The 16917-nt window shown below is 36.7% G+C and overlaps 1 protein-coding gene across 1 annotated transcript; it reads right to left on the bottom strand.

Moving 5' to 3' along the window:
• Positions 1 to 1274: 1274 nt before the first annotated feature.
• Positions 1275 to 10894, bottom strand: LOC131197677 (keratin, type I cytoskeletal 17-like). Its single transcript, XM_058182029.1, has 8 exons — positions 10309 to 10894; positions 8249 to 8331; positions 5363 to 5519; positions 4116 to 4277; positions 3839 to 3964; positions 3098 to 3318; positions 2632 to 2672; positions 1275 to 1524 (listed from the first exon to the last, which is right to left on the bottom strand). The coding sequence occupies exons 1-8, from the start codon at positions 10816 to 10818 to the stop codon at positions 1427 to 1429; spliced, it is 1398 nt and encodes a 465-aa protein (XP_058038012.1). The 5' UTR covers positions 10819 to 10894; the 3' UTR covers positions 1275 to 1426.
• Positions 10895 to 16917: the final 6023 nt, after the last annotated feature.

The raw sequence follows: 16917 nt of genomic DNA, 5'->3' as shown, positions 1-16917 counted from the left end.
CTTTTACTTTTCAGTAAATACAGTAAATACAGGGGATCAGAGGTGGTTTTCAGCAGGTTCTGACCAGTTCTGGAGAACCGGTAGTGGAAATTTTAAATAGTTTGGAGAACTGGTAAATACCACCTCTGACTGGCTCCGCCCCCATCTGTTCTCTGCCTCCCAAGTCCCAGCTGATTGGGAGGAAATGGGACTTTGCAGTACATTTTCCCTGGAGCGGGATGGGAATGGAGATTTTACAGTATCCTTCTCCTGCCACGCCCACCAAGCCATGCCCACCAACTAACACCATGCCCATCAAGCCACCCCCACAGAACCAGTAGCAAACAATTTTGAATCCCACCACTGGTGGGGATGTACAATATCATGTACGTATGGGTGGCATTGGGAGGCAGGAAGAAGTTCCACTAAGTAGGAAACAAATAAGAGCCAGCTAAGTCTGCAGAAAGAATGGGGATATGTCAAACATCTCAGAAGAGATCCTCTTAGATTTTCTAGGCAAGTAGGAACAGATGTATTTTCAGACTTGCCAAAATCTTAAAATAAAGATAGGGCTAATTCTTCTGGATGTGTTTCATGACTGAACTATTTTGCTAGTCTGACAGCTACGGAGAATTGCCCCAAATTTTAGGGTTTAGAAGGAGAGACAGAGAGCAATGTTTTCACACTTGCTTAATCTCTTTTTCAAGGAATGAAATATGTTTATTGTTGGAGATGGAAAAAGAGAATGTGACTCATCTCTACAAGGACACAACTCTTTTGAGATTACTGGAAATCAAGTTGTTCTGCTGAATATAAATCAGAATTTTACCACGGATGAGGCTCCAGGCCAAGTTCAGAAATGGGCATAATTGGGACCTGCTGACAATGTCACTGCCTGAATCCTGCTTTTACTTAGTTCCTTTTACTAAAATTTAGGCTTGTCAAGATGGCAGACTGATGATGCAAGTGAAAATCCAAAAGTTTTTACATACATCAACATTTATCTGTTCTCTTGAAGCAGAGATAATGATGAGAAGGTAAAACAGCATTGCTCATGTGTCCCAAACAGTTGTATACACAAATTGGATTAGAGGAAGATGGCAACTGGCTGGACAATGGACCCAGAAGAGAAAGTAAGCTAATTTAGGAAAGACCTCCCTGAAGTCATTTAGCTCAAACTTTAACATGGCTTACATTCTCTGGATAATTGTGTTCCATGGTTTTGCATGAGCAGTGTTTTTATTATAAGTCATCTTGAACCATGAGATGGATGGCAAATAAAGCTGATAAATAAATTAATTGCTGACAAACAAGTTTATTGTTGAAAAATCTAGATAATTGTACCACTTTGTTCCCTTTTTGATCCAAACATACAAACTACAGACTACACAAAAATATGCACTACAACTACTTTTTCAGATACGTTTTGGAGTACGTAGAATCCTTTTCAGTACGAATTCTTTTGGATTTGCTCACGTGAAGAAACTACTTTCCCATCTTCAAGCTCCTCAACAACCATGCGGACTTGGCGAGTTGTTTTTGGTACTGCGAGAAAGAGAAAGAGGCATAAAGATCATGTTTCTTCAGGTAAACCCAAAGGGATTCTCGCTGACATCAGCTTGTAATGAACAGGACATGAAATTACTGGAGCTGTCAAGAAGCTTCTGTTGCACCTTCTATTAATTAGGAGATAGTTCTAAAAGTTTCTCCCTGCTGTCTATGCTTCTCATAGACTGCTTCCAAATCCAGAACTGCTTCCAAATCCCACAATTTTTCTGAACTAACAATGGTTCTGTTACAGTATATAACTTGAAGGGGAAAAAAGTAGACTATTGCAATGCAATTCCCTAACTGGGAATTGCAGTTGAATTCCCTATTTTCTGTTAGGACTTTGGATCCCAGAAAACTAACAGTACTCTCATCATGCTAGTCGGAAAGTTTGTGAGCTGCAGTGTCTTTGTGTCAGAAAGAAACTAATTTGAAGAAGACTGTAATATTACAGTGGAGTTCTTAGTAATAGGAGAGGTGGGGAACAGGCTAAAACTACTTCAGTACTACACATGTTCATTCAAAAATATGTTTATTCCTTAAAAGGGATATGTGAGATTGAATCTTAAGGTTGAACAGCCTGAAATATACTTAAAGAGCATGGAATATTATAATTAGTAGTATGTCACTCAAATTGATGAACACTTGGCATACTTTTCATGAAATATCTTCTGGCTTTTTTAGCTAGCTAGCATGTTTTAATTTATACATGATCAGTATGTTCGTTCTGAATTACAGAAAAGACAGAAAGTATATATAAAAGAATCAATTTACCTCTTATAGGTACTTGCTATTTTAGAAGGTTTCTGGGCAATATTTTGATTTAAAAAATAAATATCAAAAGTTGGGTTTATCACTGATTCCCCAACTATTTTTTTGACATTACATTTCTCTATATAATGGCTTCACTCCTTGGTAAGTATGCACAGAAAGTTTTCACAATCTGAAATTCTCCAGATGTATTAAACTATAGTTCCCATGAACCCTAATTAATATGACCTGTTGATCAAGGAAATTACAATCTAGTACAATCTGGAGAGCAATAAATTAATGAGAATTAGGATACAGTTAAATGACTATTGCTTATTTGGGTTCCATTCTTACCTTCTTTGCCAGGTTTAGCTGCATTGTATTGCGAGGTGATGCTGTAAGAAATACAGAATTGTATGGGCTAATTAGAAACCCTGATAGTTTTTCTAGTGCCCAATGCAATTAAAGAGGCAATAACATATATCTTGTTAAAAACAAAAATAGAATAGTCTACTAAAAATATTATTAGATACTATTATAATAAAATAATTATATAAAGCAACTTTTGACAACATGTAAAAATAATGATTACATGACCAACAGGTAGATTTTCTTAAGAAAAAATCTCAGAATTTCTGGAAGACTACTTAGGAATGAAAAAGATATTAAAGATGGAAACTTGAAATAAATATGTTTCCTTCTAAAAACCCTTCATTCCATATATGTCATTTTTGATCCCTTCTCTTGGTTTACCCTCCCAATCCAGCCATCTCTATCAAACCCCAACCCACTCCTCCTCAACCCATTCTCTTTTACATACTGGGCTTCCTCTCCCTCCAGCAGACGACGGTAGGTGGCAATCTCCTGTTCCAGGCGTGTCTTGACATCAAGGAGAATGTTGTACTCATGGTTCTGGCGTTCCATATCACATCTCAGGCCGGCCAACTCCTGCTCTACATTGGTGATCAGAGCCTGGATCTGGCAAAGCTGATTACTGTAACGAGTTTCTGTGTCCATCAATGTGCCTTCCAGTGCTGATTTCTGGGGAAAGAGAAAAGCAGGAAGAATCTGAGTTGGGGTTCCAGACATATTTAATGCTATCACAAATAACATGAACTATTTCAGATACTAAGGAAATTCAAGGGTCTCATACATTAAAAAAAACAAGCCTGGTTTGAGTAGGTTCCACAGATTAATAGAAAATAAAGAATCCTGGTTCAGATAGGGCCAGGTAGCTTCAGCAGAGGAAAGGAGTTCCTTCAACTGATCTTGAAGGCAGAAGAAAAACTGTGCTTCTACTCTTAATAGTATTAAGCTTAATGAGGGTGACTAAACTTTTTTGGATTAGATTCTATTTATCTCTTTCCTGTCAACAACAGGTGTTTTGTTTTGTTCTGTTCTCTTTTTGTTTGTTATTTAGGAGAATGTGTTAGCAAGAGAAGATAGTCTGAATATTTTAAGCTATTATTCTTTCTCACCCACCCCGATCACTGAAATAACCAAAATTACATCACACATTGTATAGGGAGGAAATGTCATTAAACTTTAAGTGTTCTCATACCATGCTGAGTTGAGCCTGAAGATCTATCTCTAAATTTTGAATAGTACGTCTCAGTTCCACGATCTCCGTCTTGCTCGTCTGCAACTGTACCGTATTGGTAGCAACTTCCCGATTTAGCTCTTCAGTCTACAAGGGGAAAAGAAGGAGAGAGAAGATTGTCAGAGCACTAAGCACCTTTTGGGGAATATATGGCTTGTGTTCTATAAAGGCCCTCTGAGATAGATAGATATATACATACATATATATAAATACACACACACACACACACAAAGCACACCTTGCTGAAGAACCACTGCTCAGCATCTCTACGGTTCTTCTCCGCCAAAGTCTCATACTGTTCACGCATCTCTCCCAGAATCTTTGTCAGGTCCACACCAGGAGCGGCATCCATTTCCACAGTGATTTCTCCACTGACTTGCTTCCCGAAAGCATTCATTTCCTGTGGAAGGAAAATATTTATCATTCATATGTATTTCTATACAAAAAATCATACAAAAAAACCTGTATTCTCTAGGATGTAAGAGTAAGCCCACTGATACGTACAATCTTTGGTGGAAATCTTTCTTCCTCACCTGCTTTTTTGGGAGATTCCAGGAATTGAATTTGGGACTTTTTACATATGAACATGAGCTTTAGCATTTTATTTATTTATTTATTTGTCGAGGATGTATTATATATAATGTGTGTGTGTGTGTGTGTGTGTGTCTTGGCAGCGTTTGACGAAGTCTCATTAGTCATCTTCAGGCTTCAGCTTGGTGCTTCTGGGAGCAACATTGCTCCCAGAAGCCTGAACCCTGAAGATGACGAATGAGACTTCGTCGAAACGTCGCCAAGACACTTCCAATTTTACGCGGGAGAAAACCCGAAAAACCAAAGACCTACATACAAACACCCACGAAAACCTCAGAAAATATATATATAAATATATATATATATATATATATATATATATATATATATATGCATGAATTGAATATATAAAATGAATACAATTAAAGGGAACAATAGGACAGGGACGGTAGGCACACTGGTGGTCTTATGCACACCCCTTACAGACCTCTTAGGAATGGGGTGTGGTCAACAGTAGCCAGTCTAAGGTTAAAATTGGGGGGAGGGGTTGGGATGAAACACCAGAGTCAGGTAATGCATTCCAGGCATTGACCACTCTGTTGCTGAAGTCATATTTTCTGCAATCAAGTTTGATGCGGTTTATCTTAAGTTTGTATCTATTGTGTGCTCATGTATTGTTGTGGTTGATAGTCATGTTTCTTTCTTACGACCATAGCTTCTTCCTGCACTACCATCTAAAGCCTATGACTTAAATATTTGCCTATCATCACAAGCTGTTTTAAACATGGATTAATATGATTTGGAAATCAGATGTCAAATTCTGACTCTGGCAACAGGAAATATCCTTTTGCAGTTGATTAAATGGGATAAACCAATATGTGGGAAAAAAATCCAAACAACTTCCCTACACTTTCATTAGTGATGGATAGATTTATTGCTGTCTTGATGTTTTACCTCTTCATGGTTCTTCTTGAGATATGCAAGTTCCTCTTTCAAATTCTCAATCTGCATTTCCAGGTCTGACCTAGACAAGGTCAGTTCATCCAAGACTCTGCGCAGCCCATTGATGTCACTTTCAACATTCATACGCAGAGCTTGCTCTGTTTCAAACCTGGAAATACAAGAATTCAGCAAGGGGTTAAACCACATATCAATTTTGAAGTCCTAATGTTACTTGTAGCTAATGAACAAATTGCTTGCAGATATGATTAGAATAGAATAGAATAGAATAGAATAGAATTTTTTATTGGCCAAGTGTGATTGGACACACAAGGAATTTGTCTTGGTGCATATGCTCTCAGTGTACATAAAAGAAAAGATACGTTCATCAAGGTACAACATTTACAACACAATTGATGATCAATATATCAATATAAATCATAAGGATTGCCAGCAACAAGTTATAGTCATACAGTCATAAGTGGAAAGAGATTGGTGATGGGAACTATGAAACGATTAATAGTAGTGCAGATTCAGTAAATAGTCTGACAGTGTTGAGGGAATTATTTGTTTAGCAGAGTGATGGCCTTCGGGAAAAAACTGTTCTTGTGTCTAGTTGTTCTGGTGTGCAGTGCTCTATAGCGTCGTTTTGAGGGTAGGAGTTGAAACAGTTTATGTCCAGGATGAATTAAAATGCAATATGATTATTTTTTGTGGAAACTGTTATATGAAACTTTATATACGTATAAACATGTATGATCAGCCTTTATGTATAATTGTTGTCTTTCATTGTTGTCTTTCTTTTTTCTATTGCTTTGTTTTTCCCTTTATTTTGTTTAAATGCAAAAATGTTTTAGAAAAATCCACATAGAAAAACTTGAGCAGTTTTAATCTGCCTTCAATTGAATCTTAGCTAGTATTGTGATTTTAAAAATCTATTCTCAAGATTAAAGTCAATGCCTCTCCTTTTGATACTCATAATGGCTAATATGTGCCTGTTTTCATTTAAAATTTTGAAATTTGCAGAATCTTGAAATACATGATTCGGTGAAAGCCAAACTACAACTCTTATTGAACTTCTTCACTTGTTCATTTGTTTAAATACATTGTCAGGGAAGAGGACAATCTGACCAAGCCTGCCAGATTCCTGACCAAAAATGACAGCAGAACCTCCATCTGCAATGGAGGGAAAATCCCCATTGGCACTGATAGGAGACTTCCTATAATTATGAACACTATAAAGAAAGGTGGTGATTCTGTTCAGCACCAAAGCAGAACTGTTCAGAAAAGAGTTTAAATCATAGACTACAAATCTTTAGCTATACAAAATTGGTTCATGGTAGACATCAATTCCTGTTTAACTTATAGTCGAAGAAGTTCAAATGTACATAGGATGGTCAGAAGTTCCTGAATTTTATTTGTAGAGTTTCAGAATATCAGCAGGGTACTAAACTGCTCCAATAATACTTTTTAAAAAAATTTAATTAACAAGTAATCCTTGGTTTTTTTTAATGCTTGCTCTTAATCAGTTATTCTCACCACTATACTTTCATTTCTATGTGAAGAACAGCTGTTAGCTGCAGTGAAGAAATCATCTGTACAGTTTCATCTTGTGAAACAATTGCACCCTTTTCTGGATCAGATGCTCTTCAGACAAATCTCTTGTTTTTTGGTCACATTGCACATGGATTATTACAATGTGCAAAATCACATATAAGGACCAAGCAGCCAAGGAAATCACTGGTATTTTTTGGTAAATCCATGTAACAATTCTTGTTTAGGAACAGTGAACAGCACATGAACAGTGAATTCAAGTTACCAATTATCATTTGTCAAGTGCTTCATGATCTAGCTACCTGAGGGACCATCTATCACCAACAACATTTACCAATCCCATTCAGTTTAACAGGTATGGCATTATCGAAATCCCAGTGGGAAAATATGCCAACTGATGAAACCTAGGAAGCATTTCTGTGTCACCACCCATATTATTGGGGGGAAGCGAGACCTAAAACCAGATGTTTATCTGTTTTTAATACTGTATTCCAATCTAGTATTCTGAATTGGGTGGCCTTACAAATCCAGAGAAGGAAAGAATGTAAGGGGAGGGGAGGGGAGGGGTTCTATTTAATCCATAATTATCTTCAAAGCATGAAAGTTGATTAAAATATATGACTTTGAATATATTGTCTCACTAAATACACATATCTACATTTCTAAAAATGTACATTTTGGCATATATTTTGAGCAGAGTGGTACAATTCCAAGGGATAGCTTGTTCAGCTCAGAAATGTATAATGGAATTGACAGATTCTGAGTATTATTATATGATTCCATGAGATTTCTGAGTACCCAATACCAACAAAAAAAAGTATTGCTCCAAGTGTTACAAGATTCCAACAATTTTACGCTGAGATTTTGCACAACCAAATGTAGCAATGCAAAAATCTCATAAATACTCATGAAATCTTGCAAGACTTTTGTGTTCAAGGGCAAGGTGTCTCAAGATCTAGTTAAAGAGCATTGCATGTCATAGGATTGCAGCCATACTTTCTTTTAATTAAATATTTTAAATATTAATTAATTTGGGAGAATCCTGGACTATCCAGAATTTTTAAGTATGAATTGGGACCTGTGAGAGCTGTGTTCCTAACCTTGGATTAAGAAATGAAGCTGAGGTCTGGTTATTCTCAATGGAGACCAGACAAAATCTTCAGGTATCACTACCTGCTTTGATCCATTTTTTTCATTCTTTAATCTAATGTTTATCTCTTAAATCTGAAAGTCAAAATCTAGTTACTTAGCGTGTACAAAATTCCATCTGCTCAGCAAGCTATATAAAAGAACCTGGTATTATTGTTTTCCATTTGTCCATGAATTTTAAAAAACCCAAAATCTTACTTGGTTCTAAAGTCATCAGCAGCCAAGCGTGCATTGTCAATCTGAAGGAGAACACTAGCATTGTCAACGGAAGCTGCTAAAATCTAGGGGGGGAAAAAACAAGGTAAACTAAGAAGCAATCTTCAGAGCTTTTCCTATCACCATCCTATTCACCAACTCAGGAATAGAGAAGCTGTGATCAAGTTGCTAGTCCCAAATCACAGTACTATAGTTACCATGGCTATATCATAGTGAGGGATGTTGATAATTATAGTTCATATGACATATGAAAGACTACGGATTCTCCATCGTTCCTGTTACCATTTATGACACCATCCTAACTGTATATAGGACAAAAGCAATCATGAAATTAAAGCAGGAAACAGAAAAAAAAGCAGAAATATGAGCAGATACTTATTAGGATAAGTATCTATTCACTAGGCAAATTTAATACATTTGTCATATTGATCTTTATTTGTTTAGCAAATGTAGTGTTCAAAGAGTTCCGCTAATCCTTCCTTTAAGCCTGGTACAAAATCATTGTTACTCAGTACTTGAGTCTGAATCCATCAGACAAGACTATACAAAAGGTGAGCTGTATCAGAGCCCTGCCCTGCCCTGCCCTGCCCTGAAGAGCTCTCAGGCATGTGGGTAACATCCGGTATGCATCATCAGGCTCGTATTCAGAATGGTACAGACTTCATTTGCAACTTTTTAATGATTTCTGGAGGCTTCCATCCGTAGACAACTGGAATTAAATAATTCATATCCTAGAGCAATCTTGCTCTTCGATGCTGTTTTCATGGAACTCCGTTTGCCATTTCCTTAGGAACAAGCTAATTAACAAACCATTTCTTCTCCCTTAGCAATCAACTTTATTCTAAAGGTCATGAGAGACAAGGGTAATCATTTATCCGCATCTTCTACCTTTGCAGGGACCGCTACCTATTTGATTGACGGCTAAGTACATCCTTCCTTCCTGAGATTCACCTGATTTAAAACTTGGCCAGTTTAGAAGAAGGAAAATGATCTTCAATTTACCTATTCATAGTGATCACCTGGACAAGCAATCCTGGAGGCACATAGGTCACTTGCTCATGCCATGGCCCACAATAGCAAGATGGATCACATTTCTATGGCAGGAGCTACATTTTGTAGAACATACATATTTTATATCGATTAGGTCTTCCCTTGTCCTTTTTAGATAATGATGTACAAGTATTTATACAAAATCCACCATAGAAACATTTCATATTGTTAAGAATATATAAGAATTTCCACCTAAATTTAATTCAGATGCATCCATTCATCCAGGTTTCCCATTGCAAGTTCTAGGAACATTTCACTAACATGTTCGGTGTACCAGAAATCAGATGAACTGTTCTGAATTTTGCCTTGCAATAGTAGGCCCAACCACTCCGTCCCTCACCCCATGATAAGCAGAACTGAAGTTAATTTTGCAAAACAGTATAGATGGAAATAAAATTTACAATATTGATTTACAATATTTATAAAACTTATTTACATAATCCATATGACTGCAGAGTTTATCCTTAATGGATATAGAATATGGATTAACCTGGAACAAAATATATTTCAAAAAACGTTTTACCGATTAGAGATCCATGCACCTAATAGGTTTATCTTATTATTGTTTTAAGCACACATTAACACCATAATAATACAAAACAGTCTACAGTTTTATGGAGTAGAAACATATCTACAGTTATATAGAATCTACAGTCGACAGTTATATGGAGTATAAACACATACTGGCAATTTTAGATTTCTACAAGGATTGCAATAGGTAGGGAAACAATGTGACAAGGTCACACAGGTTTGAGTTACACAACAAGTACCCAGAGAACTGTAATGACGCAAGCTTTTTCATTTGCATTGCAGCGACAGAGAATTAAGATAGCAATCAATTAAAGACTTTGAACATTATATTTGATTTTTCTAGATTGATAACCAGTATGGTTTTGGATCTTTGAATCCCAAATTCTTTTTTCTGGCCTTAATAACTCATTCCTACACCCAGACTGGGAATTTTTTCCCCTCTAATAGGCATTGAGTCATACCTTGCTCTTCAGATCTTCAATTGTTCTGAAATAGTGGCTGTAGTCGCGGGCTGGAGCAGGTGCCTGCTTCTGATACCACTCATTGATCTTAATTTCCAAGTTGGTGTTGGCTTCTTCTAATGCCCGCACCTTATCCAGATAATTAGCCAAACGATCATTGAGATTCTGCATAGTTTGCTTCTCACCTCCAGTTAAAAGGACATCACCACTGACCACAGAGCCTCCACCAAAACCCACACCAAGATTTCCACCAAAGCCACTGCCGAAACCACCACCATAGCTGCTACAGTAGTTGCTGCCCCCATAGCCACCACCAAGGGCATTGCCAACCCCAGAGGCATAGCGAGAGGAAGAGACAGAGGTGCCACCAGCTCCTCCATAGATGCTTGAAGTTCTGCATCCTCCACTCAAAGGGATAGAAGAGAAACGGGAAGAGCCCCCACTAAAACTGCCCATAGCTCCTTTCTTACAGGAAGAGGAGGAAGTGTATTGCTTGATGGAAGTGGTCATTTTGCCAAAAAAAAATGGAGCCACACAATACAGACTTCCCTGCTAAATTCTAAAAGTTTGAGAGGGATAGTGGCTCTTTCTCTGAATTCCTGCCTTATATCTAGGATGGAGGTGTTGCTAAACACACAAATATTTGGCATTCCCTCAAGATTTCATCACCCCCCTCCCCCGGAATCAAAGTCAGTTTCCAGGACTATCCTTTTCCCTTTACGCATTTATTCATGCTGATGTCATGTTCTGGCATAAAGATTATGCCTTGGGAAAGGGTGGGGTTTTCTTTTGATTTTACTGCTCCATTTTTCCTCCTAGATGCATCACCATCTATTATTCAGAGAAAGAAGTTCTTCACCCAGGAAAACCTTTTTAAAAAATGTGAAGGATGTAAGAAAGAATCTTGAATTTCTTCCCTTATACTTGTCAGATATCAAAAGTCAGATATCTTTTTCTGTGTAACATTTTAGCCTTCCTTCTAGGACTTCTCGCCTTCTTCAGATTTCTTTGGCATGTAAGATGAAAATACTGCCAATAATACCCAATTGCCTCTTGACCCTAGGAGAATGCATAACAAGCTCTTTCTAAATAAATATGGCTTGATAGACTTTGCTTTCCTTTTAACTCTACAAACCTACAATGGTAGGTGTACTACCAAAATTGTTTCTGGCACAACTCCTTTTTGCAGAACTTGGTTAGAAATAGGCACTAATGAGGTTCTTATTATCCTGAAGTGCCCCCATTGTTAACTGTCAGGGATCTGTTCATCTTATTAGTGATAAAGAAAGTTGAACATGACTGAGAATTTTTGTCCCAACTCTGGATAGCCTCACCCTATGCCTAGAAACATGGACTAATGAGAAACCTGGCTTTTTCTGCTCAAGAGTTTCAGAGTTCAGCTCTTTTGAGAGCATATGATTACCAAACTCAAAAATTATAAGTGGCTAATTCAGGTGAGAGAAAATGAGCTTTAAGAAGTGATCATGATGATCTATTCACAGGAATGAATTTTGCTTTCTCCTATATACATGTAGGATGCAGTGGCTCAGGGGCTAAGATGCTGAGCTTGTCAATCGAAAGGTCGGCAGTTCAGCGGTTCGAATCCCTAGTGCTGCCGTGTAATGAAGTGAGCTCCCATTACTTGTCCCAGCTTCTGCCAACCCAGCAGTTCGAAAGCACATAAAAAATGCAAGTAGAAAAAATAGGGACTATCTTTGGTGGGACGGTAACAGCGTTCCATGCGCTTTTGGCGTTGAGCCAGTCACATGACCATGGAGGTGTCTTCGGACAGTGCTAGCTCTTCGGCTTTGAAACAGAGATGAGCACTGCCCCCTAGAGTCGGGAATGACTAGCACGTATGTGCAAGGGGAACCTTTACCTTTACCTTTACCTTTACCTTTACCTTTACCTTTACATACATGTTTCAGCTCTTAAATTCCTCATCTGCTTATATACAAATGTCCACATTCTGGTAAGCTCTTATTTTCAAAAAGTCCAAATACAATTCTCAACCATCTTCATCAATTCCAAATCCAATAAAGTTATTTATAGAAGATAGAGAACAAAATTATCCTGACAGTAAAGTACAGGAAAAAGATCTATCAATCTTTGTTCCACATCGTGAAACTGTCTGAATACACAGAAATTCAAAGTCACATTTTGAAGAGTTGAGTAATCCAAATCCTATGCTGGATTAACACATTTCATCAGATTTGGTTTCTCCCGCATTTTCAGATCTTTTCTATCTAAAATCATTTGTACCATCTTTATCAAGAAATGTGTAAAAAGTGAAATAATATCAGAAAGCAAACTAAACAACATTTCCATGAATGTCTAATCCAAGTTTGCTGTTTTTCATGTCTGCCAGTCCATGTTTGAGTTTAAGCTTATAACATCAATAGATTTGATAACCAGCACAGGGCTGGAAAGTACACTTGCCATAACTTTATTTGACATTGTTGGAAAATGCTGTCAAATGTTATGCTTCCATGTCACTTTGCAAAGGTGATATAACACCCAGGATTCTCACATTCTGCATTGTATATGGATTGTTTCTGGGAATAGAGCTGGTTAAGAAATAGGAAAGTGCCCCATGGTTTGTCAACCATGAATTTAAATCCACTTTGTTCTAATCCTTGAAGCCATTTTATTGAGGGAAGCCAGAAGCTTTTACTAAGGCCATCTGATAAAACAGCTGTATCACAAACCATGTCATAAAGGGAGCGGGATTGAGGAAATTCTATGATTGAAAACCTAGCCAAAGAAGCAGGAAGCTCTACTTTTTTCCTTCTTTGTTTCTACCTCCATTATAACTAGAAACGTTCTTTGATTTTTGAAAAAGAAAGTCTTATTTCCCCATTTATTTTGGTAGCTGATTTAATGCACAGACATGTGGGGCCACTGATTACAAAGAGTCAATATATAGACCATTTATATTATTCACATGTTAAGCGTGACATTCCATAGCATCTGCCAGGTTTTTCTTTAGAGGTCTTTTCTTTAGACTTCTTTAGAGATCTCCTGAATCTATTCTCCATTACATACACTCATGCAAGACCAGGCGATGAGCATATGTGAAGGTGCTCTATGAATGTCCTGCCAATGGTTTACTGTTTTCAAAAGCAGGTCCAAACAATTCCACCCAGCAGCTACAATAATATGTGCAGATTCCTTCAAATAGCAGGACCTCTCTGAGCAAAAGAAAAACTGTAGTTTGAAAGAACATCCTAATAGCGAAGCAAAGGGACCAGGGATGTGAGAGTCTTTTCTTAAAATTACACATCAAGATAAATGGATTGAAACAAGTCTTTACAATCTTGTTCCCCTTGGCTCCTCTTTATCCAACAATTGTAACAACAGCATGTACTGAATTATAATTAAGCCAAACATATTCTTTTTCTATTAGAATTACCAGCTCACTTTTGAATTATTAATTGCTGTGCTATTGAGAACAGTTGAGACATGTTCTAACTATAAATCACATTCATATCCAGCAATTATTTTCATTGGATCTGTACTCTGGCTTAAAAGTCTCAAATTGCCTTTGATGCTTACAGATACTTACAAATCTCTAATCACTTGGAATTGTGATTCCAAGAAGGGAGAAGAGAGGGGGTTGCTATGAAGCATCGTTGGAAACATCAAACAAAAAATGAAAGAGACCCTAATTTGGAATGACGTCTAAAGTTATATGATTCCAGTTCATTTGCTTTATCTGTTATCTGTAGTCTGTGCTTCTTTGTGTGGTTGTTTTATTCTGTGTTATTATGCTTTTGCATTGATTTATTTATATGTTTACCCAACATCAATTTAAAAGCTATTGTTGTAAGACAAGAATTGGCAGCATGGGGTCCTAGGCCCACTTCTATTATATTTTGAACTGCTTCAGTTCAGTACCAGGAAAATTTGACAAATCATTGATAATCGGGGGTACAGTTTCTCATTATTCTATTATTTTAAAATTTTTGCACCTTACAAGAACCTTTAAATTTTTTTTAAAAAAAGCTTTAGCTACAACAACAAAAAAAACCTCTCAGAAAATTGAGAAACAATTTTTGAAAAACATTTTGACAATTGAAAAGCGAAGAAAATTATGGCTCCAACCACTTGGACTATGCAGTCTTACTACCCTGCCTAAGATGAAATTGCTCCAAAGAGCTAAAGAAAAGAAAAAGGTAATACTTTGAAAGTATAGCCCCTGACCATGAAAAATTTCTTGCCACTCCTATAAAGCAATTAGAGTAATACGATTAAGTTATGCAATTCTACAAATGAATCTTAACAGCTTGGTTATGAAAGTGGTTTGGCTGAGAGACAATCTGAAATCATCTGCAAGCTACTTTTACTCTATGCTTACTTAATTACACTGCAATTTCAGTTATTAACAGAAATAAATATCATGTCTGGCTAACTTATTGACAAGGGTCTGTAACTGCAATCTTCAATTTTCCTTAGCTGTGAAGAATGTCAAGAATGTTAAACTGTAACAGAAAATATATCTGAATTCTGAGAAAGCAACTCAACTATCTACTTTGATTTTGTTAAGTATGTATTGAAGTAAAGTGGAGTTTTGACAGCTCTTGAGGGTCTATTACAATACCTAAATGGCATTAGACTACATTTAAGACTCTTAATAACCCTATTTCCTGAGCTTGCCTTTCTTGAAGGACTGACAGTAAAAAATTACTGTATTCATACTAACAATTCTGTCCAAAAGGAAGATTAGTAGTTTATACTTAAAAAAAAAAACACCTCTAGGTCAGGGGTAGTTAACCTTTTTATGACTATAACTTGTTGCTGGCAATCCTTATGATTTATATTGATATATTGATCATCAATTGTGTTGTAAATGTTGTACCTTGATGAACGTATCTTTTCTTTTATGTACACTGAGAGCATCTGCACCAAGACAAATTCCTTGTGTGTCCAATCACACTTGGCCAATAAATTCTATTCTTTTGTATCTCTGTTAGTAGTAAAATTTTCTAACTGGCCACTGGTTTCACAATAATGGTGATTTATAAAGTAGGGAAGTAACTTTACTTTATAAAATTTATAATTTTACAATTTGATAAACCCCTATGACCAACCATGAAAGCTGGAACACCCACTAGTGGGCGATAGGGACCAGGTTGATTACTGCTGCTCTAGGTGTTAACTTTCTGATAAAATAGTCACAGTATAGTTTTGTAGAGGGATACAAATGTTGTCCTATGATAACATTTGGTAACACATTTGGTCCTGCAGCTATCTAACAAAGACTTCATGGAATCAATGAGAATGGGATGAAAAGTTATGAAATAAATTTATAAAGCAAATAAATTTTATAGATACATAAGCAAAATAACTCATGGACACGAAAAAACATTGATGAAGGAACACAGGCCTCTGACAGCAACAGAGGGAACTTTTCTCATATACATTTCTCTTTGCACCATTTACAAAGAGGGCATTTTTGGCCCATGCCAAAAAGTCTCTGTTTGATTGGAAGATACCAACTTGAGGAATAATGTTTTAGACCAGTATTTTTCAAACCCTGGCAAATTTAAGTTGTATGGACTTCAACTCCCAGAATTCTTTAGTAGGATGACTGTCATTCCATCTGAGAAAAGATGGTTTGCTTTTTGAGTTGTAGCATTTTTTTAACAGAAAAGAAATTTCTAGTGCAATCTGCAACAGAATTTAGTAATTTTGCCCTTCTTTGGTGATCAGGTGATTACTCTCCTCTCTTCAGCATTCTGCAGTCTACATATTTCAGTTAAATCCCAACCAAAAATATTTTGAAACGATGATTCTCATTGACCTTTTTCAGTAGCAATATTACTGTCACTGTACCAATTCCACCAGAAAAGGTGAAAAAACTGCTGCAAAGGTCTCCTTCTGCCAGAGAAATGTTTGCCACAAATGGTCTTAGCCAAGATCCACCCACAAAATTGCTTTTCAAAGGCCTTTGGAACCCATCTCTGTTTATCTTGAATCCTAGCCAATAAATACATTTCAACCAGACTGCAAAGTGCAAATTATTTTGGACCATAGGGATGAATCATTCTTTCTGTTTTCTCCCAAGGCACATTTTTTAAGAAAAAGACCTGCATTGACGTGTTGACAAGCGAAGTTAACTTCAAAAAAATCCAAAGTAATATCTCTTCAATCTACACATTATATTTCAGAAAATATTAGCCTTGCCACTGCTTTATTCATCATTATTTGATAATGCATATTGCTATTACTACACCAAGGATCTAACTCTGATGTCTCTTGGTATCCATTCCATTTTCTTGGGCAAGTTTTAAAATTCCTACTTTAAGTGCTGGAGTCTTTCAAAAACAAATGCTGTTATGACCATCACTTAAATTAAGCTTCTTTCTGGATTTTCTCTCTTTTTGTGGGGATATTGAGGCCAGAAATGTCCATTCTAATGAATGGTGTCTCTCCAGGAATTCAGCTACTATCAAGAAAGATTTGGTCTCAGTATTAAGCCAACTCAGATAGTGTGGCAAGAATGTGTATAATAACTATAGGGAATGTACCATTGCTTCAAGCTAAGTACGCTAGGTAAGCTAGGTAAAATATTACTGTAGTGGTATTATATTTCAATGTGAAAGTATC

The sequence above is a fragment of the Ahaetulla prasina genome, chromosome 4 (genome assembly GCF_028640845.1).
Source record: "Ahaetulla prasina isolate Xishuangbanna chromosome 4, ASM2864084v1, whole genome shotgun sequence".
Lineage (NCBI taxonomy): Eukaryota > Metazoa > Chordata > Lepidosauria > Squamata > Colubridae > Ahaetulla > Ahaetulla prasina.
Note: the sequence above shows the minus strand (reverse complement) of the source record. Positions and strands in the feature narration are given on the sequence as shown.